General features: G+C 66.2%; 1 protein-coding gene across 3 annotated transcripts in view; it reads right to left on the bottom strand.

Moving 5' to 3' along the window:
* Positions 1–7,759: 7,759 nt before the first annotated feature.
* Positions 7,760–27,396, bottom strand: part of ZNF469 (zinc finger protein 469) — a 183,601-nt gene continuing 163,964 nt past the window's right edge. For all 3 annotated transcript variants that reach the window (XM_081806243.1, XM_081806245.1, XM_081806244.1), the window contains 2 exons: positions 23,619–23,685; positions 7,760–20,553 (listed from right to left, as the gene is read on the bottom strand). In XM_081806243.1, the coding sequence (XP_081662369.1) occupies positions 9,152–20,470 (11,319 nt within the window). In that variant the 5' untranslated portion in view covers positions 20,471–20,553; positions 23,619–23,685 and the 3' untranslated portion in view covers positions 7,760–9,151. The remainder of the gene's footprint in view (positions 20,554–23,618; positions 23,686–27,396) is intronic.

The raw sequence follows: 27,396 nt of genomic DNA on the forward strand, positions 1-27,396 counted from the left end.
CGCTGGCCCCGCCCCCGGCCCCGGGTAGACCTCTGGCTTCCTCGACTCCTCCTTCGGTCCCGCAGCTTTGTCCCCCAGGCCTAGCTCTGATTCAACGACCTATTCTGTCCCGCCGCCCCGCGGCCGCTCTGGACCCGCCCCCTCGGCGCTAGCTCCGCCCCCAAGCCTGACACCGCATGGCTCTGCTCACCCCCTCGCCCCGCCCCAGGCTTCTCATGGCTCCGCCCCCAGGCCCTCGGCCCCGCCCAGGGCCCCTGCACTCCACGACAGCCCCCTCCGCCTGAGGGACGCGGGCAGTAAGGGCCGGGTCAGGAAGCCCGAGGCCTTGATGCCCCACAGTGTCTTGGGTCAGATTTGGGGTGTGGAGGGCTGTGGCCGGGTGGGGACTTCCGTCCGAGACCGAGGTGGAAGCAGCATTCCCGGGGTCCGCCGCCTCCGGCGGCTGCGACCCCCAAATGGAGAGCAGGGACCTCTGGCCCTCCTCCCTTGGGCTCCGGTCTGGCTGGAAGTCGGGGAGGGTGCGGAAGCCAGCATCCTGTCCCTGCTGCCCCTGCCGCAGCTTTCCCCCCCCTACCCGGGCATTGCCCCCTCGGCGGGCCCTGACTCCCCAGTTGCCCCTGCTGGAGGCCCGGGGAGGAGGCCCCTCCATGGGCTGAGCGGACACCCGCGTCCCCTCCCGGCCTGGAACAGGGTCAGTACTGTCTGTTCTAGCCCTGGAAACGGACACTGTCTCTCCTGTCTTTTGGGATATGTTCATAGGATCCCAGAGGCCCCCCATTTTCCAGGGCAGCTCAAGTCACACAGCATTAGGAGCTGTGCCCCCAAGTTGAATTGTATTCTTTTAATATTCTTGGCCTGCATTTGGTTGGTACCTGCTCCCTCTGTCCCATATTCAGAAGAAATACGGGGTGAGTGCAGCCCAGGGGCTAAGCAGAAGACCTTTGCAAAGACACGTGGGTGGCCCATCCGGACGGCTGGCCCACCCACCTGACGGCAGATAATCATCACAACTGTCACCTTCAGAGGCTGGCTGTGTTCTGTGCACTTTGCCTACGAGACATCCCCCCTCCATGTGACCCTTGCTAGCTAAGCCCCCACCCCAGGGAGGAGGAGAAGGATTACCCCTGGAGCCTGGGCACTCTCCCCTGCACCACCGCTGCTCTCAAGGGGCCTCTGGGCAGGACAGTGGCAGGCAGGGCGGGAGTCTGAGGTCCACCCAGGTCCACCTATCCACCACTGGACAGATGGGAACCCTGAGGCCAGGAGGCCAAGATACTGGCCCAGGGTCACATGGCTCACCAGCGCTTCCTGCTCCTTGCCCAGGGCCAGTGGGGGCAGCCTTCCTCCAGCACCCCTCTCTGGGGACAGTGGGGGCCATGGTTGGCTGGTTCCCTCAGCCCAGAGACAAATACCCACAGTATTTGTCAACTGAATGAGGCCCCCCACCTGTCTGGGCTTTCCACTGGGCCTTGTTGTCACTCCCAAAGCAGGGCCTCATTACAGGATGGGGACCTGGGAGGGGGGAGGAGTCCTAGAGGAGGGGGATGTGAGGCCCGGTGGCATCCGGGCGGGTGCTGCTGAGATGGCTGGGGACCTGCGCTGAGCAGGCTGCGGAGGGTCGGCAGGAGAGCAAGAGCCATGCCCCATCAGCGGTGCCGTCTCGGCTGCAGAAGAAGGAGTCACTTTGGCTGCTTGTTTCCCATACACAGTTTACAAAGCTGAGGCCCCGAGGGAAGGACACATCCAGCTCTCCAGTGCCTTAGAGGCAGGGGTGGGTCAGGAACAGAGTCTGCTGACTAGGACCCACGACCATTTGGGGGGCTGAGTGCAAAACGAAAACGTAGAGCTTCTTGTTTAAAAATTAAGACGTTCAGGGCAGCCAAATAGCGCATTAAACCAAGCGCGGGGCCTTCCCAAGCGTGGGGCCCCACGCACCTGCATGGGTCACACAGCCCTGAAGCGCCGGGCCAGTCCTGACCCAGGACAGAGCTGTTTCTGGAGCACTTTCCTCCTGAACTTTGCCCCTTCTATCTGCCCTGTCGGGTGTGTGTTGGGGGGTACCCCATGGCCCCAGAAGAGGAAACCACAGCCTGCTTAGGACCAGTGGCGATGCTGCCCCTCGGGGGGGGGGTCTGTTGATGATGAGCACCTACTCAGGAACGAGGAGCAAGAAACACCGTCCAGAGGAAGGCCTGTGTGAGCCCAGAGTTCGAGCAACCACCTCTGCCCGGGGAGTTCAGGGTAGGCTGCCTGGAGAAGGTGACATGAGAATGCAGCTTTGCAGGGGCCCCTGATCAGGTGGCAGAGGAGAAGCAGCGTGTGGGGTGGCTGAGAGTGTCCACCTCCATTCCCCACGGGCTGCCCATTGTGCACCCGTTTCCGCCTGCCCCTGCATGTGTGCCAGGAGCGCCAGGGCTCCCGTCCAAAAGCCCCTGGTGGAGAAAACAGAACTGCGTTCAGCCCGCGTGCAGGGCTGTCAGGACCCGACGTGGAGCTGGGCTGCCCAACCGCAGCCTGGCTGTTCCTTGCTCCCTGGATCTGACTTCGGGCAGCTGCCCACTGGGGTTGCAAAGCTCCCCGGAGGCCTCCTGGGCATGGCTTTGACCGGGGTGCTGGCTCTAGGGACGATGTCATCATCGTTGTGCCCTCCACCTTTGTGAGCCCTTCCTTTGGGCTGGTTCCTGTTTTCTCACGACGTCCTTGTGCCCTGCTCCGGTGGTTAGGACATCAGAGTCACCCCCGCAGAAAGTGGCTGAGCTGGGCCTGCGACATGTAAGACTTGCTTTTAAGTACCTGGAGGGCTGTGGTGGTGGTGATGAAGACACTGAGGCTCAGAGTGGTCCTATAGCTCAGACGAGGCAAAGCTGGGATGTAACCCCAGGCAGCCGAACTCCAGCGCCTGTGTGCTGAAGCCTGGCCTGGGAGCAGGGAGACCTGGGTCCAAATCCTGGCTCTGCCATTTTGGAGGGTGCGACCCTGACCAGGTCCTTAACCAATCTGGTCTTTGGTTTCCTCGTATGTAAGTGGGGGTGGGGGCGTGACCCCTCAGGGCTCCTCTGGTCTTGATGTCCCGGTCCACCTCTGCCCTCTGACCTGTGGGCTGGCTGGCTGTGGGCATGTGCTGTGCTGCCCCGCCCCCCAAGGAGGGCTGCCCGAGGCTGGGCAGTTGTGGGGGGGACGGGGCTCCCATGTGCCAGGCCCTGTACTGGTTTCTGGGCTATGACTAAGGGAGTCAGAATATTCTGGAAACTTAAGGTGGCCCTTGAAGGATGAAGAGGATGCTCACGAAAGAGTGGAGGGCAAGGGAAGAGCAGGTGCAGAGGCTGGGGGAAGGCTGGGGCCGAGCTGACGGGGGAGTGCGTCCGGAGGCCAGGCCAGGTGAAGGGCCTTCTTTCTGAGACCCTGCCCTCCCCGTGTCGGGGACTTCACCTGCTTGTAGCCGTGATACAGTGCCGCCACCCCACCCCGCTCCAAGCCCCTATGCCCATCCCCCTGCCACTGCCCACCCTGCTGGTCCCCCATGGCCACTGCTCCCCTTGCTGCAGACTGAAGCCAGTGGGACCTTCCCAGAAGCCATTAGTGATAGCCTCGGGCTCAGCCCTGCCCCATTCGACCTTCTCCTCTGAACCTCTTCCCATGTCCTGTGGCCACAGGGCCCTTGCACAAGCTGTTCCTGCTGCCGGGTGCACCCTTCCCCAGGGAAGCCCCTCCCTGCTCCCAGACAAGATCGGGCTCTCGTCTCTGCTCCAGCTCGCAGGGCCCACGGTCTCTTCTGTCCCCCGGAGCGCCATCGCCTTACGCCCACGCCATGCCGCGGGCTTCCCTGGTGCGGGGCTGTGATGAGCACAAACAGTTCAGCGCACTGCCTGCTCATAACGGTGTTCTGAAGAAGGGGCTGTGAGAATTCCCACTTGCCGGAAGAGTAAACTGAGGCTCAGAGGAGTGAAGTAAGCCAGTTGCCCAAGGCCATGTAACAGGTGAGTGGCCGAGCCAGGTCACCCTTGGGGAATCCACACGCTCTGTTCCAGAATGGTCGCTGGTGGCCGCGTTGGAGGAAGGGGGACCCAGGTTCTGTCTGTGGCCCCTGCCAGGGCCCGGCCTCGCTTCCCCACCCCCCACCCCCACACTGATCCGCCGGAGGCCCGTCCTGACATTCATCAACACTGGCTCTGTGAAGGGTTTAATTAACTTCCTGTTGGAATGGGGGGATAATGAGTTTTAAGCACCACGTGACTCCGTAAGGAGGTCAAACGGCAGCGAGGATGTCAAAATAAATTAAGTTAGGATCAGGAGGCCGCCTGCGGGAGGGGCAGGGGAGGAGCCCAGACAGTTCTGGCGACACCGAGGTGCTTGCCCTGGCCACCCTGGGCGGGCGGGCGTGGGGGGTGGGCTGCTGCCTCCGTGGCCCCCATCGCGGCGCTCTGGCAGCGCACCCTCAGCTGGGGACCCCATCTGATCTCCGGGATGCCTGAGGGACAGAGCGAGCGGGGCTGGGACCACGCCGGACCAGCCCGGGGGTCCTCAGCGAGGCCAGCATCTCGGACACCCCGGGACAGGACGGTTCTCATCTGCAGACGGTCCTCGGGGGTTAGCGAGGGCCACCCTTCCACACAACTGCCCACGTGTGGCCACTTCCCCCGCCAGGCCAGGCTGTACTGGGCACAGACAGGAAACACTATCTGGATATTTCCCAATCTCTGAGAGTTGGAGTCATGTGACATCACCAGATAGGAAACGTTCGCGTCCCCACTGGACTCCTGCCCTTCTTTCTCCTTCTCTCCCCGCTGCTTCCTGCCTCCCCTCCTGCCCTACGTCCTTCCTCCCTTCTTCCCACCCCAAACACGTAGGGAACCCCTGCTTGACGCAGCGCAGGGACAACTCTGGACAACACACGCACAGTGCGTCACTCGGGGTCCGGCGGGAGCGGGACTGGGGCCACGAGGCAAGAGTGGGCCGTGGGGCATGTGGCAGGGTGTAATGTGCTATAAAGAAAGCGGGGAGGGGGGACGGGGCACTGCGGTGGTTCTGGAGGCCACAAAGGGGACGCGCTGGCCGGGCAAAGGCCCGAGGCCGGGGGACAGCCGTGGGGAGAGGGTCCAGGCAGCGCCAGGGAGACCTGGCTGGGTCCAGCGGGCCACGCCTCAGAGGCAGCCCCTGGCTGGACAACTTTCTGGTGACTCTCGTGTCCACTGATGGCCGGGAGAGCTGAGGTCTAGAGGAGATGGTTTCCAGGTCCACCCAGGGCTCTGCTGCCCCTTCGTACCCCCCACAGGGCACAGTACACTGCCCCAGACACGAGCCTGTGGGTCTTTCAGTTTGGGCGGTTGGTCCAAGCCCACCAACCCCTGGGCCTGGGGAACGCCCCGGCCTGCCCGGCTCCCTGCCTGGGGGCTGCAGGTGAGGGGGAGGCTGTCCTGTGGGAAAGGGGCCATGGCCTTGGGCACCCAGGCCTGGAGCGGCTGGGAAGGAGAGGTGACCCCAATGGGGCTCAGCGTGCCACTCCCAGGGCTATAATCCTGCAGGGGGACCCGGGGCCCTGAGGGCACATTCCCAGGAAGTGAGCTGCCTGCTGCCTACCCAGTGGACCGGGGGAGAAACGGGGCCGGGGGGGACGTGGCTTCAGGGCTGGAGCTCCAGGGCCCACACGTGGCACATTCACAGGGGACACGGACAGGACCCAGGGGCCCCCAAGTCCCATCCTCTCGGGGTGCTTCGAGGAGCCCCAACACCAGCAAGCACCGCGGAGTTCAAAGATTCAGTCCTTCTCTGGAGGCTCTTCACTCCTGAGACTGTCTCTGTGGGTCTGTTTTGGTCCCGAGTCTTCCCGCTGTGTCAGTGTGGCCGTCTACACACTCTCCCCGGGAGGCAGGATTCTGACCCCACCGTGTTCTCCGGGGCGGCAGCGGGGGGTATCCCTGAGCAGATATGCCGTGGGAAGCCTGTGGCTGTGTGGGAAGCCTCCCCCTTTATGGGGCCTGGGGGAGGAGGTGGGCATGCCTTCTCCTACCACCAGCTTCCCTCTCTCCGGTGACCGGTCCACGGGCAGCTGCCCTGACCCCCCACATCCAGAGGCTCGCCTGTCCCGTGACCCTGCACCTCCCTCACCTGGTCCCGGGAACCATCTCTCCTACCCGGTCTCTGGGCTGGTGGGGCCAAGGGGTCACTGGGGTCAGGCTTTGGGCCTAGTACAGGATGTGACTGAAAAATACAGCCACTTATGTGACCTTGTTGCTGACGTATGGTGTCCCCTCCCCACCCTGCCTGCCTCGGGGCAGCTCCCAGAGGGACCTGCAGTCGTGGGGCGAGCAGGCACGCTGGCTTCCTAGAGGGGACGAGCCAGGCCCTCGGGGGCTCAGGGAGCTGCGGTCCCTGTATGGGGCCTGTGCCTGGGCTGCTCCCGACCCAACCCCCTTGTCTTTGTCCAGCCCTGTCCCGTGGATCAAACGGGGTGCTCTGGGGTGCATGCACAGGGCCCTCTGGAAGGCCAGGTCCCCCACTCCAGATGCAACTGTGTCACTCACCTCGCAACGAGTCAGGGTGAGGGGCTGTTTGTCCGTGTGTGGGTCTGTGGGCCCCGGTGTCGGTGTGGGTGAAGCTGTGCAGTATGCGGGTGTCTCTGAGCCTGTCGATGAGGTCAGGGTGCCCCCCGAGCCGGTCGCGGGGCCTCGGCAGCTGAGCTGCCCGAGCCACGGAGCTGGGTGAATGCTGCCACCTGCCGGCCAGGCGGGCGCCGGCCGCGTCGGAGTCGGATTTGCAATCTGGGGTGGAGCCAGGAATTTCCCTCCTGTTCCCCGGGGAATGGGATGCTGCTGGTCCCTGCTGCTCCAGGTTTGGCGAGTTGAACAGAGGCGCCCAGTGCTGCAGACCCCGCCGGGCCCCAGGGGTCTGCATCCCCAAATCACCAGATGGCTGTTGCCAACACAGCTCAGACTCACTCCACCCTAACCCCAAATTCCAACCCTGAGCCCCTTTGTGCCCCCCTCTCTGAGGCCCTGCTACAGAGACCCCCGAGGAGACCAAAGACCCCAGCTCACCACAAAACCTGTCTGGAAGCCCCCAAGGGCAGCACACAGTAGGCGTGTCCATGTGAGAGGGTGGCCCCGGGCCCCCGGGGCGGGGGCTGTATGGCTGGGAGGGGCTTGGACTGAACGGGAGCACCTGGGAAGGGTGTTTCTGGCCAAGGAAGGTGAGCAGGAGTGGGTGGGGGCCCCGTGGGCTTGGGCAGAAGTGCTGGGATCGCACGTACGGCTCCACGTGTAGGCCCCCCTCCCTGTGGCTCCCCTCACCTCCCCCACACATATTGGGGGGCCTGCTCTGAGTGCCCCTCGTGCCCCGGGGTCAGGAGCAGGACGGATGGGTGCTTGACTCCGGACAGCCCTGCTTGCTCTCCAGGCACTTGTCCCGGATGCTGGGGTCTTTGAGGGTTGTCTTGAGGACACGGTGGGCCCCAGGGTCTGAGCCTGCGGTGGGGTGGTGTCTCCCGCTTTGGCCCCTCGTACTGCCCCTGCTGCTGTCCCGGGGCCCCCAGACTGAGCTGTGCTGATGATTTCCCGACACTTTACCTCCCCACTCTGATCCCCCAGGGGCCCCAGCCATGTCCGTGAGCCCAGGGGACCTTGCCGCTGGGGTGCGGCTTTGTAGGGACGAAGTGTCCGCTGAAGCCGATGTTCTATGAGCCAGGCCCTGGGCGTGCATGGGGCAGGGGGCGGGGCGGGGAGGGGAAGGGGGCGGCCGGAGGACAGATGCCACAGCCAGAGGCTCTCTGTGAAAATAGTGAGGATATATTTGACAGGATGAGTTCACTACGATTCGCACAGTACAACCTCAGAGTCCCCGTGTTTTATTTATCAGCACTACAGGCGTTCTGAGTGCACACAGCACCTTCGAGAAAGGCAATTTGGGCCCAGTTTGGTCTCTTTCAGAATATCAAAATAAAAACTTTTGACACACACATTGCACCCAAGGTAAAAAAGAAAAAAAAAAAAAAACCAAAACAGAACGACACAAACCACGAACCTCAGAGACACCTAAGAACAGAAGGAAGCCTCTCCTACCCTCCTGCCCCCTTTGAAGACACGATTCCATCAATAGGACATGCGCGCCAACCCCTGGGTCATGTCAGTGCATGAGATGCCTCCCTGACTGGGCCGCGGCGCCACGCCCCGGCCCACAGTGTCCCACTTGGCTGCTCCGACCGCGGACCACGACCCCCGGGGGGCTGGAGCCTGCCGGCAGCCGGGGAGCCAGCAAAAGACTTGTCGGGGCCGCCGGTGTCCGTGGGCCATCGTGCGCCTCCCCAGCCGGTTCCCCGCCCCATCCCTCAGGTGAAACGCACCAAGGAAGCCTGAATTCACATTACAACATGAAATAGCACCAGAAATTCAGAGTAAAATTGCTGATACTTGCAGCGGAGAGCTCCTTGTGAGGAGGAAGGCTCTAGAAAGGGCATCGGCAGAGGCCATGGGACTAGGGATGGAGACCCGGCGACGGTGGGAGCCGGCTGGTGAGCAGCTTTCTCCACGTTCCCGACGGGAACCCAGTCCCCAGGGGTCAAGGTGCACTGGAGACCGGCGTTTCTGTCAGCAGCCCAGACAGCGGCCACCACCACCCCGCGGTCAGAGAAACCTGGTGCGCCCTGGGGGCCCACAAACAGCTCTCGCAGGGGACGGCCCTGCCCCTGCACGCGGCCTCGAAACCATTCCAGCAACAGCAGCAAGAAGACTAAGGGGAGCCTGCCGCCACCTGAGCGCAGGCAGCCTCGGCTCGCTTCCCTGTTAGATGACATGGGGGGAGCCCCGTGCAAACCTTCAGATGAGGCGTCTGTGGCCTACTGCGCCTGGGCAATGGGGCACACGGGCTGGGGGCGGCTTGCTCTTCGAGTTCTGGTACCGAGAAAAGAGCTGCGTGGTCTCCAAGGGGCTCACCCTCACCTTCCATCTAGAAAGGGACTGCTGTCCACCCCAGGCCCTGCTCAAAGTATCGCAGTCTCAGCCCTAATGCCAGACTCCGAGCGCTTGCGTACGTCAGGCGGATCGCCATGTGGCCCCCGTCCAACACCCTCAGAGGCCTGGGGCTCGTCAGCATAGACAGGAGCCCCCGCGTGCCGGGCGGCTCCAAGTCCTGCTCCCAGGTACTCACTCGCGGCTATAAATTACTCGGGAGGGTCCTTCTTTAACGGGATCTTGAAGCTGGTCAGTCTCTGCCCAAAGAGCTGGCTGAGGAGGTCGTTCTGGGACGCGGCGGTCCTGCAGGCACGGGGGTCAGCAGGTTCAGCACCGTGGACAGCTCTGTCCCTCTTGGGGGGTCTGTGCAGGGGTCTCCCCTGGGGGCAGGCCTTGCCCTGCCCCTCCTTGCTGCGTCTGCAGTCCCCGTGGGTGTGTCTGGGGCCCGCCTGCCCTTGCTCCGAGTGCTGGGGTGGCATCGTGCTGTTCCGGCTCCCGGGCCTGGCCTTGGTGGGGAGCACACGGCTGGGTGTCGCCTGCTTTCGGGGGGCCCGGGGCGGCTTTTCAGGGACCAGCCGGGCTCTCCCCAAGCTCCCCACACTGTCACTCCTGCTTGGCCCCGGGGCCCGGCCCTTCCTTTTCTTCTCGCTGACCTCCCTGTCCTCCCTGGTGCCCGGGTTCCCTCGGGGCCCCTGGTCACCGGCTTCCCTTGGCCCCTTGGGAGAGCCCTTGGCTCGAGGAGGGTGCTTGTCTGGGGCGGGGCCCTGGCCTGGGCAGCTGGGCTTGGCTGGAGTGGTGGCCGTCTCACTCTGGAGCTGCCCGCTGGCCGGCTGGGGCTGGCTGCCCCCTGCTGTCTTGGTGCTGTGCCGTGGGCCTCCACCGCCCTGGGAGTTGGGGCTCGGCCTGGCTTTGAGGGTGGTGGGCTTTGGCCTGTCCTCAGTGCCATGGGCAAGCTCTCTGGGTGTCGGACTGGCCGTGACCTTCTTCGGTTGTACCGGGAACCTGGGAGCTTTGCTGGGGGTGAGCCAAGCCGACCTGTCCTTTGACGAACTCCGGCAGCCCCAAGGCTTGATGGCACTGCCCTTGTGGGAGGGGCCCCCTGTGCCCCCCTCAGGCACCATGTGGCCTGTGGACACCTGCTTCTCCTTCTGGAGCAGGGAGGGGGCTTCCAGGCAATGGTCAGGGGCACTCGGGGTCCTGCGTTTCCCTGAGAATGGGCCAGTAGCCCCCTTTTCCTCTACATCTTGGCCTCTGGCCCCCGGCCGGGGCACAGACCCCCCCAGCGGGAGAGCCTGCTGGAGAAGAGGCCCAGGGCTGCCCGGAGAAGCCTCACCTTCAGACCTCCCCAGGGCCCCATCCGGCTTGTGGACACCTTGACCATCAGCGGAGGCTGCTGGGAAAGGAGACAGAGCTGGGGGCGGCAGTTCCTGGAGGTCAGAGGGCACGTCACCCCCTGTGACCAGGTGGGCCACGGGCTCTACAGGCCTCTCCGGGGTCCTGGGCTGCCCCTTGGTCGTGCCAGGAGCCGCCTCTGGGCAGGGCCGGAGCAGGGCTGCGAGTGACCCCTCGCTCTGGGGGGGGCTGCGGCCCCAGGACAGAGGCCCGTTGGCGCCGGGCGCCGCCACCCTGCGCCGTTTGCTGGGCAGCGTGCCCTCGCGGGCCGGCGCCTTCTGGCCGGGGGCGCCAGGCCGCCGCACGCCGCGGAACGTGAAGGGCTGCTGCCCGCCCCTCAGGTGTTTGTCCATGTGGCGGTCAAACTGCTCCTTCTTGGCGAAGGTGTAGTTGCAGGAGCTGCAGACGAAGGAGCGCTTGCTGATGTGCGTGACGTCGGCACAGAGCTCACAGGCGTAGAGCGGGGTGTGCGGCAGCTCCAGCGCCCCCCGCACCCCGTGCGCCCTGCCCAGGTGCGCGCGCAGCGCCTGGGGCTCCGGGTAGACGCGCGGACACTGGGGGCACAGGTAGACGCGCTGAGGGCTGTGTACCGCCAGGTGGCGCTGCAGCTTGAAGGGTTTGGGGAACCGCTTTCCGCAGTGGTGGCAGTCCCGGGACGGGTCTTTGCAGCCCTGGTGCACGGGGAGGGCTTGCAGGAGCGGCTCGCTGCCGGAGCAGGGCTCAGGGGACAGGCTGGGGGACGTCTCGCAGGGGCCGCTGGGAAGACTGGGGTTCCCGCAGGCCGTCGGGCTGCTGTCAGCCAAAGCCCTGTCTGGTGAGTCGTGGGCAGGAGGCTTGGGTTTCACCCTGTCCCTCTGGAAGTCCCTCCCGGGCCCTTGCCGTCTCCCGGACGCCTCTGCGGGGCCCCCGCCGGACCTGCCCGTCGACCGTCTGCCCCCACTGGGTCTGGACGCCTGTCCCGTGATGCTGCCCAGGAAGCGAGCGACACTGCGGCCCCCCTCCCAGTCCCCGAGGGGCCCGCGCCCCTGCCCCTTGCGGGCGAACCGCAGGGCGTGCTCCCGCAGGTGCTCGTTGTACATCCAGACGTCGGCGACCTCCCTCAGGCACATGCCGCAGGCCCAGCGCCCCGCCTTGCTCTGCACGTGCTTCTCCTGCAGGTGCTCCCGCAGCAACTCGCGGGAGCCGAACCTGCGCTCCACACACATGTAGCAGGTGGGGGGCGGCGTGGGGCTGTGGGCCAGCTTGTGGAGGTCCAGCTCGCCCAGGCCACCGAAGTGCTGGAAACACACCTTGCACTTGTAGGACGCCCTCCTGGCCTTGGTGTGCTGCTCCCTGCCCGGCGCCCCTCCTGCCCCAGCTGCACCCGCCACCCTTGGGCTCTGCGGCTCCTGGGGGCTCACCGTGGCCCCGAAGTCCAGGAAGCTCGTGCTGAGGACACCCACAGGGTCGTCACAGGGCGTCAGGAAGCACAGGTCTCGCACCTCCAGTTTGGCGCTGAGCATCTCAAGGTCCACGGCGTTCCCGGGAAGCCCGCTGTCGTAGTGTTCTTGCTCCAGGTCGGGGGGCTCTGGGCTCTTGTCTCCTAGAGAAGAGGCCATCCCTTCGGCGGGGGCCTGCAGGTCCAGGTCTCGCCAAGAGGCCGGGACCATGTGCAGTTCGGGAATGTTCTCTGACCGGTGGTCCTCGGCGTGGCGGGGGGGCACGCCCTCCGCACAGTCCACCTCTGGGTCGGCCTCCAGGGCCCACAGGCTGGGGCTGGGGGCCCAGGGGTCAATGCCGGGCACCTTGCTGCTCAGGAAGCCCTCCAGCAGGAAGGACTCCGGCAGACCCGTGGCCTCGTCACCCCACGGGTCCTCGTGGGAGAGGCAGAGTGAGCCCGAGTCGCTGAGGTCTGTGGGCAGGCGGGTGGAGGCCAGCATGACGCTGCCCCCCACCTCGCCGTGGGGTTCCAGCGGGGGCGGGGCCCTTGGCTTTTTACAGCGCCTGCCGTAGACACGGGGGTTCTTCTTCCGAGTCAAGCGGTCGCCCAGAGGGAAGAGCTGCGAAAAGGAGGCTTCGTCATCAAACACGCTGAGAGAGTCCCCGAGACCCGGGCTGGGGGCTTCAGGAGTGGCGCCCGCACGCTCCTGGACCCTGACCTGCGCTTCTGGGTTGTGCAGGGGGCTCGGGGGGCAGCTGCCAGTCTCCCGAGGGCCTGGGGGGCTTGCGGGGCGTCTGTGCCCCTCCCCGACTCCTTGCCCTGACCTGCTCTCCGCTGCTCTGCGGTCCCCTGCAGGCTCAGTCCCGGCTGCCCATGATAGCTCTTTGTAGACATCCAATGTTCCGGCCTCCCTGGGTCCCCAGCACCCCCTGGCCACAGCTGTCTTTTGTCCCCCCGGCCCGTCTCCAGGAGGCGCCCACTGCATCCCCTCCGCACGGGCCATCCAATCCCCGGGTGACCTCTGTGCTGGCGTCTCCTCTGGGTCCGTGTCCACTGTGTTCTCCGTCACCGAGGGCCAGGAGGCGTCGGCGTCCGGCTGGGCCCGCGCTGAGAGGGGGCCGCCTGGAGGCCCCGGGGGACTGGTGGTTGTGGTGGATGGACCCCGGCGGCTTCTGTCTGAAATCACACCTGGACAGACTGGAGGACTCCTCGCCTTCCGGAACCTTCTTGCTCTGGGCTTTCTGCCCTTCTCCTGCGACTTCCCCTCTGACTTGCTGGGGACGTCCTCGGGCGCCCTGCCCCGCCGCTGGCTGCCTCCTTGGTCTGCCTGTTTGGGACTGCGCTTGTCCCTCACCAGCCGGCCCTGCTTCCTGGGCTCTGCAGGCCTCATGTCCACTCCCGGCTCGCCCGGGCCTGGGGGGTGTGGCTCCCGGCTGGGGGAGCAGCCTAGGGTGTCCCCCGCACGGAGTCCCCTGGCCATCTGAGGGCCTGAAGCGTCCTCAGAAGCCTCTGCACCCCGGTCAGGACGCGGCCCAATGGCATGGCTGGGACCGCTCTGCACCTGCCTTGGCTTCTTCCCAGGTGCCCTGCGGCTTTCCTTCCCGGGGGGCTGGCACGCCTGGGGCCGGGGGCCGGGCGGGGTGGGGGGCCCCCTGTGCAGCCTGTGCTTCCTGGCTTTGTGGCGGCTCAGGCCCGGCCTGGAGCGGAAGGAGGCTGCGCACACTTCACAGGTCGCGGGCCGCCTGCCGGGGGCCCGGTCCTCCCGGGGGCCAGTGTCTGTGGACACAGGCTTCTGTCTGGTGCCCTGCGGACTGAGGGGGTCCCTCTGGGGTGTGCAGTGAACAGTTCTGACGCTCTGGGGGGAGCTGGGTCTGGAGTCCTGGGCTGTGCTGCTGGGAGATGTGGTTCTGCCCTGGCGGAGCTCCGTGGACGGGCAGGTGATGGCGGGGTCTGTGGTGTCAGCTCCAGGGGCCGTCATGGCTCCAGAGTGGCTGGCCCCCGCCTCACCTTCCTGGCAGGCCCAGGAATCTGGCCCCGTGGGCCCCCGTGTGGAAGGGTCAGCGGGCACAGCGGTGACACCCTGGCCTTCCCCGTTCCCTGGGGGGTCTGGGGAGGCGGGGCCCGTGGGCATCCTGCTGGGGCTGGTGTGGGGTGGGGCTCCCCCGCCGTGGCGGTCTGGATGGTTGACCCCGGGGCCTCTGACTGGCTCCGTGCCATCTGTGGTGGGAATGTCGGGCAGAGCAGGGGCATTCATGGTCCCTCTCGGGGAGGTGGGCCTCACGGGGGGAGAACAGGTGACAGAGGCAGGACAGCTCCTTGGCTTCTCCTTTCTGGAACTCTCTAGAGATCCTGACATGCTGCCTTCAGGGCGGTCCTCCCCCTGGGCAGGAGTGAAGACACTGATGAAGCCAGGCTGGCCCGAGGGAGGGTCCTGCAGGGGGCCGTGGTTCCCTAGGAGGGGGTGGTGAGCCAGGCTTTCCTTGAAGCCACAGGGGCTTGTCCTCAAAGATGGGGGAGCTGCTGCAGGTGGCCCGGCCCCAGCGTCTGTGCTGGCTGGGGTGCCATCGGCCCTTTGCGGAGCGGGCCGGGCAGGAGAAGGGGCTGGGAGGGGCTGCGGGCTGGCGGGATCCCCGCAGGACGGAGCGGCTGGCAGCAGCCCCCTCAGCCCACCCGAAGGTCCCGTAGGAGGGTCTTCCTGGGGCAAGGGCTCCAGGCTGAAGGGAATGGAGGTGGCTGCAGAAGCAGGCAAGGAGACACAGGTGGTCAGGTCCCCGATGTGGGGAGCAGGGCTGTCTCCAGCGAGCAGCGGCTGCTTCTCAAGGCCTGGGCTGGCCACCTCCTCTGAAGTCCGGGCTTCAGGCCCATTTTGGACGTGGGCTGCTACCAAGGCCGGTACCGAAGATTCTGCATCAGGCGAGGTAGGGCTTGGGGTGGCCCAGGCCTCTTTTTGAAGGCCCAAGACCAGGCCGTTTCCCTGGAGCTGTCCCCCTAGCTGGTCCAGGGCAGTCTCAGCATCGGCACTGACCATGAGGAGGTTGTCCAGCCCCACTGGACTCCCCCACTTATCTGGCTGCAGTCTGCTGGCTCTGTCTTGGTCCTCGGGCTTCTCAGCCTGGCCGAGGGAGTCCAGATGTCCATCAGCCTCAGGCCCCAACTGACATCTGGCCGCTGCAGGGACGTCCTGGGTGGGGCTGCAGGCCACGTCCCCACCTTCCACACTGTCCCCTTCTAGATCTGAAGGCTCACTGCACCGAGGGCTCTGGGTGTCAGCAGGTGGGGGCCCCTGTGAGCCCAGGGCATCCTCTTCCTTCCCAGCTGCTCTGGCCACCAAGAGCTGCAGTTGACAGAGGGGGCTCGTGGCTGGGTCCTGGGGCCTCCTGCCAGGACTGCTGTTGGGCACGCAGGCAGGACTTGGGGAGGCCCCCACGGCTACAGACTCCTCATTTCCCTTAAGGCCAGGGCCCCCCGCCCCAGCGTGGGGGAGGCCTGCTCCTTCTGGCTGGCCTGCCCTGCTTACAGAGTATCCTTTGGGGGTGTCGCTATGACTGATACCACAAGACAGGGTGGCCCCCTGAGGCACCAAGCCGGGTGCCAGATGGGCGAGTGGGCTGCCAAACGCTTCCCGCTCAGGGGGCTCTTGGCAGGGCCCACCTGCCTGTGAGCAGGGAGGCAGTAGCAGGGTGTGGCTTGGCTGCATCTTGGCAGCCCCGTTATTTTTCGGACGTAACGGCTCACGGCTTGGGCTGCACTTGGCTAAGCTCCTCACGTCCAGTGGAGGCTTGAACAGCTCCCCAGAGCCGGGCAGAGAGACTTCCGCGTGGACCCCGCAGTCCCCTTCGGGCTTGGGGGGCCCTGTCTCTGAGACTCTGGCTCTCTGTACTGCTTGGAAGTTGCGGTCGGCCCCACTGAGGGTTCCGGGAGCCCCAGACGCCCCTTCTGAATGCGCAGGGGGGGAAAGGGCTGCTTCTCCTGGGTGGGGGGAGGGCCACTCCTCCCGGGTGCTCCCTGGCCCCCCTTCCCTGGTGGCCACTGCTGTTTCTGCCCCTTCTGGGCATGGAGTCAACTCCCCAAGGCCGGTGAGGTCGGCCTCGGACAAGGTGTCCCTGGGGGGCGAGGCGGCCTGGTGGGTGGACAGAGGGGCCCCTGTGCCCGCGTGCGTCCTGCCCACCTGCCCAGCCACGCAAGGCAGTTCTGGGGCCTCGGGCACCCCTTTACTCTGCAGCTGACTCTCTAATTCGGCGACCAGTCTTTTGATTTCTAACTCATCTTCGGACAGGTTGCCCATAAAAGTGAGGCCCCATTCGCTGAGCCTGCCAGGCAGAAGTGGAGGGCTGGTGGCCACTGCCCTTTCCCCGGGGCACCTCCTACTGAACGCCTTTTCCCCCAGGAGGTCAGGAAGATGACCCATGTGGCTGGCCAGCACTGGGGACTCCTCCAGCAGGGACCAGCTCTTGTTGGGCAGAAGCGGGGAGTATGGCGGCTCTAACTGGGGTCTCCTTGGGGGAGGGTCTGCGCACACCAACAGGGAGTGGGTGTCTCTGCTTCTAGACAGGCTGCTGTAGGCGGGCGGGTCAAATCTGCCCACAGGCAGCCCCGGGAAGAGTGGTGCAGACTCCAAAGTCAGCGGTGATTCGGCTTTGCTGGGGCCCCCGTGGGTGGCGTAGGGTGTACTCCTGGGTGGTTTTGGCTCGAGGGCACTGGCGTCCACACCGTCCTGGGGCAGGCGCGTGCTGCCGGCCGGCGGAGCATCTGGAGCTAAGGGCTTGGAGTAGAGGTCTTCTTGGAGACAGCCAGGCAAGTCTTTGGGTCCGAGGAACAATTTGCTAGGGAGGCTGCTGTAGGGCTGGGGCCCCTTTTTGGCAAGTGGAAGCCCCACAGAGTCTCCGTTAAGAAGAGCAGGGCCGCAGCCAAGATCAGGGGTCTTCAAAAAGAGGGCACCCGATTCAAGGTAGGCGGTGTCAGAGGCGTGAGTGACCGGCACCAGCAGCTCTCCTGGTGGGTAGGCAGGGGGGTCCTCTGTGTCCCGGGAGGTGGGTGGCTCCGTGCACTGGGTAGCGCCCGGCAGACTCCCATGGGACACCTGGGGGTCCTCTCTGCCCGGCTCTGGTGGCTCCGGGGCTGGGGGGCAGGGGCTCCCTTCCCTACAGGAGGCTGGAGAAGAGCTCGGAGGCTCTCTGGGGAGTTCTGTGGCATCTGGGGGGAGCTCCTCAGCAGTTCCGGGGTGCTTGGTCTCCCCGGGGGAGTCTAGTGCCAGACGGTTCTCCTCTGGGGTCTTGGCGCTGGCAGGAACCTGCAGGAGATGCTTGGAGGCTCCCTCCTCAGGGCTGGGGGAACCCCTGACCTGGGTGGCTTCCTGCCGCACGACCGTCCTGGGTTTCTGCAGCCCCCCATCCTCCTTGGGACCCGGGGTCACGTCCACTTCCTTCTGCTTCGTGCCTCTGCACCAGCGCCGGCAGCCCTGGCGGGGCCGGCCTCGTAGGCGGGAGCCGTGCGGGTGCGGCCGCGAGCGGTCCTCCTCCTCGGACTCGGAGGCACAGGTGAGCTCTGGGAGCCCCTGCTCTGTGCTGCTGGGCGCCGGCCTCGAGGGTCCCAGGGGGAGGCGCTGGCCTGGCCGCCTGTGGTGCTTGTTCTTCTGCTGAACGATTTTGTGGATGAGCTCCTTGCTCCAGGTGCCGCCCCGCAGCCGCCTCCTCCTGGAGTCCTGCCCCGGGGACAGGCGGAGGCGCTGTGAGCTCCTGGTCTCCACTGGGAGGGCCTGTCTGGCAGGAGCTGCGAGGCTCCTGGCAGCGGGGCTCCTGAGGTCCCGGGGGCGGGGCAGAGGTGCCTCAGCCCCGGGGCCTTTCCTCCTTGGCCTCAGGCAAGCGGCTAGGGGGCCCTTCCGGCTCTTGGTGGAGCTGGAGGTGTTCAGATCTTTTTGCAACAACTTAAACCGCTTCCCTCTCCTCTGCTGGCTGGCCAGGCCAGCCCCGTCAGCCTCCGTGGGTGCTGGGCCCAGGGAGCGGGTTTTGGGCCGGCTGCGGGCCAGGCAGCCTGCATTCCCAGGGCAGGGGGCCCGGGGCTCCTGCAGGGCGGCCTTGCCCCGGAACGGGGGCTGGGCTTTGTTCTCCGGCATTGTCCCCACCCTGGTCTTGGGGGGCTGCCCGGCACCAGGACCTCTGGGGCCCGAAGGCTCCTCGTCAGTGAAGACGTCGATAAAGCTGCTGTCGATCTCGGGGTTGTCCGACTGGTACCCCAGGCCGTTGAGCGCCTCGGTGATGAGGCTGTCCAGCTTGGCGTCGTCCTCGGGGTCCAGGTCCGCGGCAGGGAGGGGGAAGGGGGCGGTGGCCAGGCCGGGCAGGAAGCTGGTCCTCAGGGGGTCCTCTTTGCTGTCAGCCCGGAAGTCCCCACCTAGCAGGAAGGGGCCCGTTCTGGGGTGGCTGAGCAGGCTGGGGTTCCCGCCAGCTGGGGCTTTGGGGGTGGCGGGGGGGCCGGGGAGGCCGTCCTTGGCCCTGGCCAGGAGCGCGCGGCAGAACTGCCGGTGGCCCAGGAAGGCGGCAAGACTGCTGTAGTTCTGGTCACACTGCCTGCAGGTGAGCAACACGTCCAGCTGGTCCAGGCTGGCGCTGCTCAGGGGGAAGTGGTGGGCGGGGTAGGGGGGTGGCTCCCGGGGGAAGCCCTCCAGCCCGCCGCCGCTGCCCACCTCGGGGCCTGAGCCTGCAAAGGGGGCCTCCTCTAGGCATTTGAAGGTGCCCTCGGCCCCCAGCCCCTCCGCGGCGGGGAAAGGGAAGGCTCCGGTGGGCTCTGGCTGGTAGTGCATGGGGACGGTGTGTGGGGGCTCGGGGGACGGGTAGGGGCTGCTGGTCTCTGGCGGGTGAGCGGGGCCGTGGAAGAAGGCGGGGGGCCCGCGTGGGCCAGGGGCCTGGCTCTCCTCCGAGCTGGGGTTGGCTGGGCTGCCGGATAGCGGCGACAGCGAGGAACAGGAGCTGTTGCTGGCCGTGTTGGTGGCAGGTGAGGGCAGCGGGGACTCGCAGGGAGAGGCGCCCACCACTCTGGGTGGGGGCAGGCCGGGGGTCGCCCGGGGTGAGACCTGGGACTGGGCCACCCCAAAGAACAGGGGCTGGGCTCCGGGGTCCTTCAGCCCGTTGTAGGCAAACAGGCCCGGGGAGCCGCCACCGCGCCGGCCTGGGCTGTTTCTCAGAACAGCCACCTTCTCCACGGGCCCGGGAGTCTTGCCGGCAGCACCCAGGGCTCCCTGGCCGCCCCCCTGCCACTCGGGGGCCCCTGCGGGGAAAGGCAGCTGGCTCAGCACCTCCATGCGGTGGGGGCTGGGCCCGGTGGCTGGGAGCACCTGCGGCCAGGGCAGCGGGGGGCTCCGGGGGAGGCCAAGGCGTGGGCCCAGGCTGGCCTGGCCTTCAAAGAAGGCGTTCCTGGTGGTGGCTGGGGGGCCCAGGGGAGGTGTGGGGTAAGGGGCTGCAGCAGGGTCCCACAGCTGGGGCAGTCTGGTAGGCAGGGGCCCTGGGGTGGCCAGCTCCGTGTCCAGAGACCCTGGGCTGGTCCCCACTCCGCTGGCCCCAGGGCTGCCATAGGTCTGCCCAGGAAAGTGCCTCTGTGACAGAGAGTTTGGGGGCCCCCTGGGGCTTCCCAGCCTGTCGTCGTGGGCCGAAGGCGGTCTCTCAGGGAGGGCTTTGGTCAGGCTCTTGTGCAAACTGTCCGGAAAGGTGGCTGTGCTCTCCGAGAAGGGGCTGGGGGCTGGGGGAGCAGCACCAGGTTGTGGAGGAGCACAGCCGAGGTCACTGGGGGGGTCAAGGCCGGGCCGGCCAGGGTAGCAGGCTGGGGGTTGGGGAGCGGGCCGGGCAGGCAGGGGGTAGCCTGGGCCCACCGCCTCCTCTGGCCATGCTCCCCTGGGCTGGCCGAAGGCAAACACCAGCGCTCTCTCCCCGTACTCGGGTGGGACTGTGTCCTCGGGGAACGGTTTCGGGCCAGGCCCGTGCAGTGCCTGGAAGGGGTACTGGAAGGAGGCCGCCCTGGGGCCATCCCCTTCAGGAAAGGGCTCCGGCTTGGCCGCAGGGACCTCGAATCTAGCACCTGGGAAGCTGTTCTCGACAGCGGGAGGCCAGCTGTCAGCCCCGCCAGCCTGGAATCCCGAGTAGGAGGCTGGCCTGCTGCCCGGGGGGGCCCTGAGGGGCGGGGGCCCGGAGGTGGCATTCGGTGAGGTATAGTCGGTGGAGGTAAAGCTGGAGGGGGTCTCCTGGAAGCACCTCTGGAAACTGAGCTCTTCTGGGGTAGGTGGGGCCTTCGCCTCTGGGGGCCCGGGGTCCTCGCCCTGTGGGCCCTCAGGAGTCTTGTCCAGGGTGGGTCTGGCCCTTGAGCCGGAGATGTTCAGATTATAGAGCTGCTGGGGGCTGCCGTCTGCCCTGCGGGCCTGCTGAGTGACCGCCTGCGTGTGGCTCCTCCCCGGTGGGGCCCGGGGGCTGCCTCCCTTCCCCGGGGGGCTGCTCAGGGACTGGGTTCTCAGGAGCGGGGCCTTGGGCTCCACCTCCCCAGCCTGCCACGGCTGGGATTCTGGAGGCTCCACCGCCTGGGCCCTGTTGCCCGTGGCCTTGGCGTTCCTGCTGGCTGGGGTACCGTCCTCACCGGGGGGCTGGGCAGAGCCCCCCGTGCCACCCGCTGTTTGGCAGGGCTGCAGGTCTCGGGTCATGGTTGGGGGCGGTGCTCGGTGGGGCTGCTCCCCGGGCATGGCCCCTCCTTCTGGGCGCTGGGAGGACGTGGTGGTCTGAGGGGGCCCCTGGAGAAGCCTGTTCTCATGGTCCTGAATGGAGCCTGCAAGGAAAGCACAGGGTGAGGGGGGTGCTCTGGGGGCTGCACAGGAGCCCCTGCCCTAAGGGGAGGCTTCCCTTTGGGGCAGAGAGGGTCCGAGAAGACCCCTGGCTGCCCTCAAACCAGCCCTCCTAGGTCCCGGCCGGGCTACGAGTGGAAGGGCCCGTGTGACATATAAGGCCCCCGACCTGCAGAGCCCCCACAGCGGGGGCCATCGGCATGGCCTGAGAGAAACCCAGGGAGACTGGGGAACAGCCCAGGGAGGAGGATGGGGCAGCCTTCGCCTGCCTGGAGCTGTGGGAACTGAGGAGGTGAGGCTGTGCTCGCAGAGTCTGTCCCTGGTGCGACTGGCCCTGCCTGGGGGACCCTCTGGTCAGCCCCCAGAGGGTGGGGCCTGCACATGCATTTCCAGGCAGCGCCAGGCTCCGCTGGTGCCCCCTCCCTGTGCGTGGAGACCTGCCCAGGGGCTGCCCCACTGAGGAGGGGTGTCATGCCTGATTTGGGGCACAAGCGCCCCTCAGTCTCCTGGGAGGGTGCTGCCCCCAACCCCAGAGGTCCCCCCATACCCCATCACCCTCCTAAGCAGCAGCCTCCCCCCCTCCCCCCTTCCTCCGGCCTGCTGCCTGGGGCCCGTCCTCCACTCCCCTTTCCCTCTGGGACTGGGAGACCTTGCGGCAAAGGCTGACGTTTGTCAAATGAATCTGTGATGCTAAGAGTACCACTGTGCTCCTTCTGAGCTCCGCTGTGGGCTGGGGCACTGAGCACTTTCTGTCAGGTCCTTCTGTTCTCGCGCTGGCTTGGGAGGCCAGAACTGGTACCACGAGCCCTGGGTGATGGGTGAGGAGTGGAGACAGGGGCCTCGGTGCTGGTGGGGGGCACTGGGTCCCTGGGATCTCCACAGAGCCCCATCTCCAGGCTGGGCGGTGCCGCACACGGTCCACACACGTGCTCAGGGCCAGGACCCCGGCAGAGCCCCCTGCGCTCCAGAGCGGCGTGGCCTGGGGAGGGGGCAGGGCCCTCTTGGACGTTCCCAGCTCGGCCACTGACCTGCCACGTGACTGCCGGCAAGGCCCTCAGCGTCCCTGCCCCTGGGACATGGGGGTCTCGGTGGAGGCCCCGGCTGGTGCAGAAGACATTGGTGGCTGTGCCCCAACGACAGAACGGGCCCCTCGAAGAATGTGTGCTGTTGGTGTGGTTTGCTGACTAGTTGTGTTTCCGCGGAGCCCGGGCCCCAGGTCTGGGGTCTTGCCCGGGTCTGGGGTCCTGCACACAGAGGCTCTCACAGATGCGGGAAGGTCAGCTCCCACACCCTTGACCTTGTAGGGATGGTTCATGGTGACTCCCCCACCAGGTGGCCCTAAGGTTCAACGGTCACATAAGCTGGCTCGGTGCCTGGTACACGGGGGCGCTCCCCAGGGCGGGCCGGCACCTCCCCGAGCCTCAGTGTCCCCTCTGTGCAGGGGCTTCCCAGAAGCTGCCTGGGGTCTGTGACCCCCCAGGCTGTGGCACCGCCTTGGAGCAGGGTGACCTGGGCAACCTATGTGGCTTTTTAAGGGGGAGCAGAAGCTTCTGGCCCCACAGTCCACCTCCTTCGGGGCGCACGCATCACTATGAAGGCCAGCACCCCAAGCTCTGCTCAGAAGGCTCCCTCTGGGGCTCTGGGGAGGAGAGGGAATTATTACTCAAGACTCTGCCTTCCCTGTGGAAGGACCGTTCCAGCCTGTCCCCCTGCCAGCAGGCTTGGCCACACGGCTCGATGTGGCCACTAGATGTGAGCAGCAGAGACTCCTGCTAAGGCCGAGCACGGACTGCATCCTGCTGCCTTTGCGGAGGCCGAGGTTGCACGCGGCGGCCGGGCTGCTCGGTCATCTCATGGCATCAGGGGGAGCATCCTGGAGAAGGTGGTAGTGGTTTGCTGGTGGGGGTGGCCAGCCTGGGGGTACTCGGGACACAGGCAGGGGCAGGGTGGCTTGGGACACGTAGAAAGGGTCCCGTGTCCTGGGAAGGGACCGAGGGAGCTGCGTCAGGTCACAAAGGGCGGCGTGGCCTCCGCAGGATGTGCAGTGGGGCCCGCGGTAAGCCGGCAGCCCACCTGGCCATGGTGGCCCTGCCTCTGTGCCCTCTGACCCAGGCCAGGGCATCTCTCGAGGTACGCCCCCTGGCCATCGACGACGGAGACACCCCACAGCCAGAGCGTGGCCCCACTTCCAGGGTGGCGGCCCAGGAACCAGCCCTGCCCCGACTCGGAGTGGAGGGGCTCTGGCCCGGGGGACCTCCCCTCCTGAGCTTCCCAGACAGCCCAAGGGCAGGACTCAGGCTGCCCCAGACCCAGGCCCAGGGCTTCAACTGCAAAGGGCCTCACAGCCCACCGGATCAGGTGTGTGGATGGGTAAGGGCCTCTGACCTCACGGGCCTTCCTCACCAGCCCCCGAGCCGCTGGTCCCTGGGACACTGGTGCGGAGGAGGGGGCCTGGGCCTCCCCATGGCTTCCAGAGATTTCCAGCAGGTGGCAGGTAAGGCCCCGCAGATCCAGGCTCCAAGCCGTGCCCCCCGGCAGGGGGAGCGGGTTGGGGGGGGGCCAGTGGGCCCAGCGGCCCTGGCTCAGATCCCTGCCCCATGTTGGCATGCCGCCAGCCTTGCTTAGCCTTGGTCTCTCCATCCGTGACCTAGAATCTTCTCAGAGGGTGAAATAAGCCAATACCTCTTCATAAGACATCTAGCAGAAAGTGTGTGCAAACCCACACATTTTCCTGGTTAAAACCCTAACTGTTCCATCGCTGGCACAAGGGACATGCAATGAGGACATCGCAGAACGAGGGGCTGGTGTGCCGATGCCCTGCCGTCCACACCCCCTCCCGCGCCCAGGGCTGTGGTTTGAAGCCAGGGGCCAGCCCCCCACGGCGGGGTCCGGGGGAAGGTCCCTTGGGGAGGCAGCGGGCAGCCCTGTTACCGCAGAGTGGGGTGTAGCTGGCTGGGTGTGGTGGGGTGGGATTTGGGGCGGGGCCAAGGGCATCTCTGGAAGGCCCGAGGGACAGCCTGACCGCAGCCAGCTGTCCCCGGCTACGTACCTGGGGAGTCAGGCCGTCAGCTGGGTTGCCGTACAGGTGAATTTCCTGAGGAAGGAGGATGTCTTGGCTGCCGAGAGAATGGAAAGCGTGTCAGGATCCATGTGGTGCGTGGCTGAGGAGGAGAGCCCCCCTCCCCACCAGATGAGCCCCCTGCCCAGCGCCGTGCAGAGCCCGCAGGGCTGCTACTGGGGTCGCAGCGACATGGGTGAGCTCGAGGGGCTTGGCCCGGGGGTCCCTGCAGGGCTGGCAGTCAGCCACCTGCTTCCCCCCCAAGGTTTGAGGAGTATTTTACATTTCCTTCTGCGATAAGTGTGTGCATAGAGGACACATTCATGTGGTTCCCAAACCCGAGACGATGCTCCGAGGTCTGCGGAGAGAAGCCTCATGCGGAGCCCGGCCCCGTGGGCCTTCTGCCCCAGTCCTGCGGGGTGAGCACTGGAGGCAGATTCTCGTGTCTCCTTCCAGAGTTTCTCGATGCAAATATGAGTATCACAACAAAGGATAGTCGGCTATGCTCATCGCTCCCTACTTCCCTTTTGCATTTAACACTGTGTCTTGGAGATCATTCCACGGGACTCCACAAAGAGATTCCTGTCTGTCCATCTGTCTGCTCCTCTCTCCACCCACACACAGCTACGGAATATTCCACGGGATGAAGGGACAGCTCCTTATGCATCCAGCACCGCCCCCCCATGGCCCCTGTAAACAGTAGGACGACAAACAGCCTGCAGGTGAGGCTTGCGGGGTAGAGTCTGAGGAGAGATGGGGGGGGTCAAAGGGCAAGTACATCTGTGATTTGGAGAGAAGTTGTCAGATCATGGGGATGATGGGTGTAAAATTCAGCCACAAATTCCTTGATTTCACCTCCCTCCAAACAGTGGAGCCCAATCCCCTCCCCTTCAACGTGGGCTGGGCGTGGAGGCTGGCTAATGCACAGAATATGGGGGAAGGGAGGCTGTTCGGCTCTAGAAATGAGGTCATACGAGGCATTAGGATTCCGCCCTGCTTGCTGTCAGTCGCCCACTTGGGGGCCGCTGCCGCCACGTTGCAGGACGCTCAGCAGCCCCGTGGACAGGCCCACGTGCGAGGCACTGAGGTCTCCCGCCCACAGCCACGGGAGCCGCCACCTTGGAAGCGGCTCCTCCAGCCCTGGTCGGGCCTCCAGACGAGCCTGCAGCCCCTGCCAACCTTCCAGCGCAGCCTGCCCGCCCCGCGGAGCCGCTCCTGGACTCCTGACCTCGGAAACCGTGTGAGCTAGCAGACGGTGGCTGCTTTCAGCTGCCACGTGCCACAACGCACGCAGTGAAACGAGGGGGTGAGAAGACGGCCTGCTTGCGACTGTGCTCCCGTGCTGGACACAGTGGCTCTGCACCGGGGCCCTCATCCCAGGGACCCCTTCCCCTCCCTGGGGGTGCCAAGCCTGTGGGCAGAGCTCAGCCACCCCGTCACCCTCTTCGCTTGGCCCTAGGATGGGGGCCAGACGTTCTGTCTGCAGGACCCAAGGGCACTCTCTGCCCACGGCCCCGGCAGGGGCTGGACGAACCGCCTCTGGGCCTGGACGGCGGGGCAGGCGTGGGGCAGCGGGTGTGCCCAGGGTCTTGGGTTCCCGCCCCCGCCTGGGCTCTTCTCAGGCCCCTCGGCGCGCATGGGTGTGGGTTTCAGCGGGCCTGGGGCCCCTTTGAAGTCAGGAGATGCAATCCCTCCGATCCCAGGCTGCCCCAGGAGTGCGGGCACCTCCTTTTCCCTCAGAAACACTACCTGGCCCCTCTCGCTCTGGGTAACTCAAGACTGTGGGCGTGCTGGCCGGGGTGTGGGGCAGCAGCTCCTAGTGAGAGGCAGTCCTGCCGTAGGCCTGGGTTCCTGCACTCCCAGGGCACCTCCGTGACCCCTCGATCCCCTGCACGGTGTCTAGCGTCTGCTCCTGCTTCCCCCCCCGCCCCAATCTGCCCTATTTCACTGTGGCCTCTCTGTCCGCCTAGAGCTCTCCTGTCCCTTCCTCCCATGGCCGTTCCTCCTGAGACCCCTGCCCCGCCTTTGGTGCCCCCCTCGCTAATTTCCCACCTTCTTGGTTCCCACCCACGTGCAGGGAGACAGCGCGCGATGGTCAGCAGGGCCAGCCCGGACCTCTCCGGGACCGTCAGGGTCCTGACCTCAGGAGGCTGCTGACGCCCCATCATTCGTGCCGACCGGCATAGTGGGCACCTGCAGAGGTGGGCACTTCCTGGGTCCTCTCCCGTTTGCTTCTTCCCCGAAGAAGTTGCGTGTGTATCCAACCAGGGAGATGCAGTTACTGAGGGTCTCCTCTGCGGTCCGGGCAGACCGTGCTCCCACGCCCTGGGCTGGCCTGTGCAATCAGAGTCCGGGCCCTGACCTCCCGTGGGACCCTGTGCCTCGGGCCTGTTTCCCCAGCTGTACGTGAGGCTTCGTACCCAGCGAGTCCTCAGGCCTGTGCTGGCTCTGTCGTCCAAGCCCAGTGACCCGGCCACGCGTGGGCCTGGGTTGGCACGGAAGCTCTGCTCCTCGCCCTGCGGCCGGGACAGGGAGCGATTTAACTCCTCCGCTGGGTTGCTTCTCCTGCCCCAGACACAGCACAGGGGGAAAGGGGCATCTGACTTCTGTCCCCTTGTCCTGGCCGGCGGGGGCAGCACGGTGGCCTCTGGAGGGAGGGGGCCTTTGGGAATGATGAGGGGTCGACGAGGGGGTGAGGGAGGGGCTGTGCCCGAGCGTGAGCCCCTCCCCGCTCCCCAGCCCAGCCCCCCGCCCGAGGCACCTGCCAGGGTCAGGACCAGCTGGGGGTCGGGGGTCAGGCGGGCCGGGACGCACCACGTGAGGTGACCGGCATGGGTTCAGGTGCTGTCTGCATTCCCTCCCGCACCAGCCCTCCCCGCCGCGCCCTCAGCGCCAGAGAACCCACCAGAGAACCTGGCCCCACGCTCTGTGCTGCTTTCCTCACGTGGTCTCCAGGCTGCCCTGCGAGGCCTCTCCTCCCCTCACGGACGACAGACGGGACACTGAGGCACGCGAGGGGAGGCCTCTCACCCAGGTGGGGCAGCTGAGGGCGGCGCAGCCGTGTGCAGGCGGCTGGGACAGAGCATGTGGGGGCTTAGGACGGGAGCGGGATCCGGTGACGCAACGCAGGGCCCGACGGACGGGGTAGGGCCTCTCAAGCCCAGCGCCCGTCTGGGACGGGGGCTCCTGGCTCAGAGGTGCCCTGACCCCGGTCCCAAGCTCGGCCTCTGGCTGCCTGCCCCATCCCTGGCCCTGCTGCCGGCCTCCCTGAGCATGCACCGCTCCTGGCGCGCCCCCCCCGTGACCGCTGCCCCCCACCCCGAGGCAGGGCAGCGTGGGGGGGGCCTGGTGCCAGCTCTGCAGGACGGGGCGGGCCGGCGGCTCCAGGTCCTCCGCTGGGAGCGCGGCCGGGCAGAGCCCTAGCAGTGCAGCTGTACCCACCATCTCCACGCCAAGGCCGTGGCACGTGGTGTTCGCCCCGCTCTCCGTGCCTGCCACGCCCTCGGTGCCCGCCGCACCCATCCCAGCCCCTGCTGCGGCCCGCCGAGCCGCCAGGTGCCCCGGATCCTGGGGGAGCTGAGTGCAGTGGCCCGAGCCACGCTGGGGCTCCCAGTCTCCAGCCAGGCTCTGGGCACTGTGGCTCCTAGTGACATTCCTTCTCCCAACATTCTGCTTCCCTTTTCCTTCAAACGCTGCCGCTTTGCTTAAAGGCTATCTGTTACCCCAGCGCCCAGATAACCCTGTGCAGGTGGAATTATATCTACGACGT

This window comes from Leptonychotes weddellii, chromosome 16 (genome assembly GCF_054177405.1).
Source record: "Leptonychotes weddellii isolate Sample4059 chromosome 16, ASM5417740v2, whole genome shotgun sequence".
Taxonomy (NCBI): Eukaryota; Metazoa; Chordata; class Mammalia; order Carnivora; family Phocidae; genus Leptonychotes; species Leptonychotes weddellii.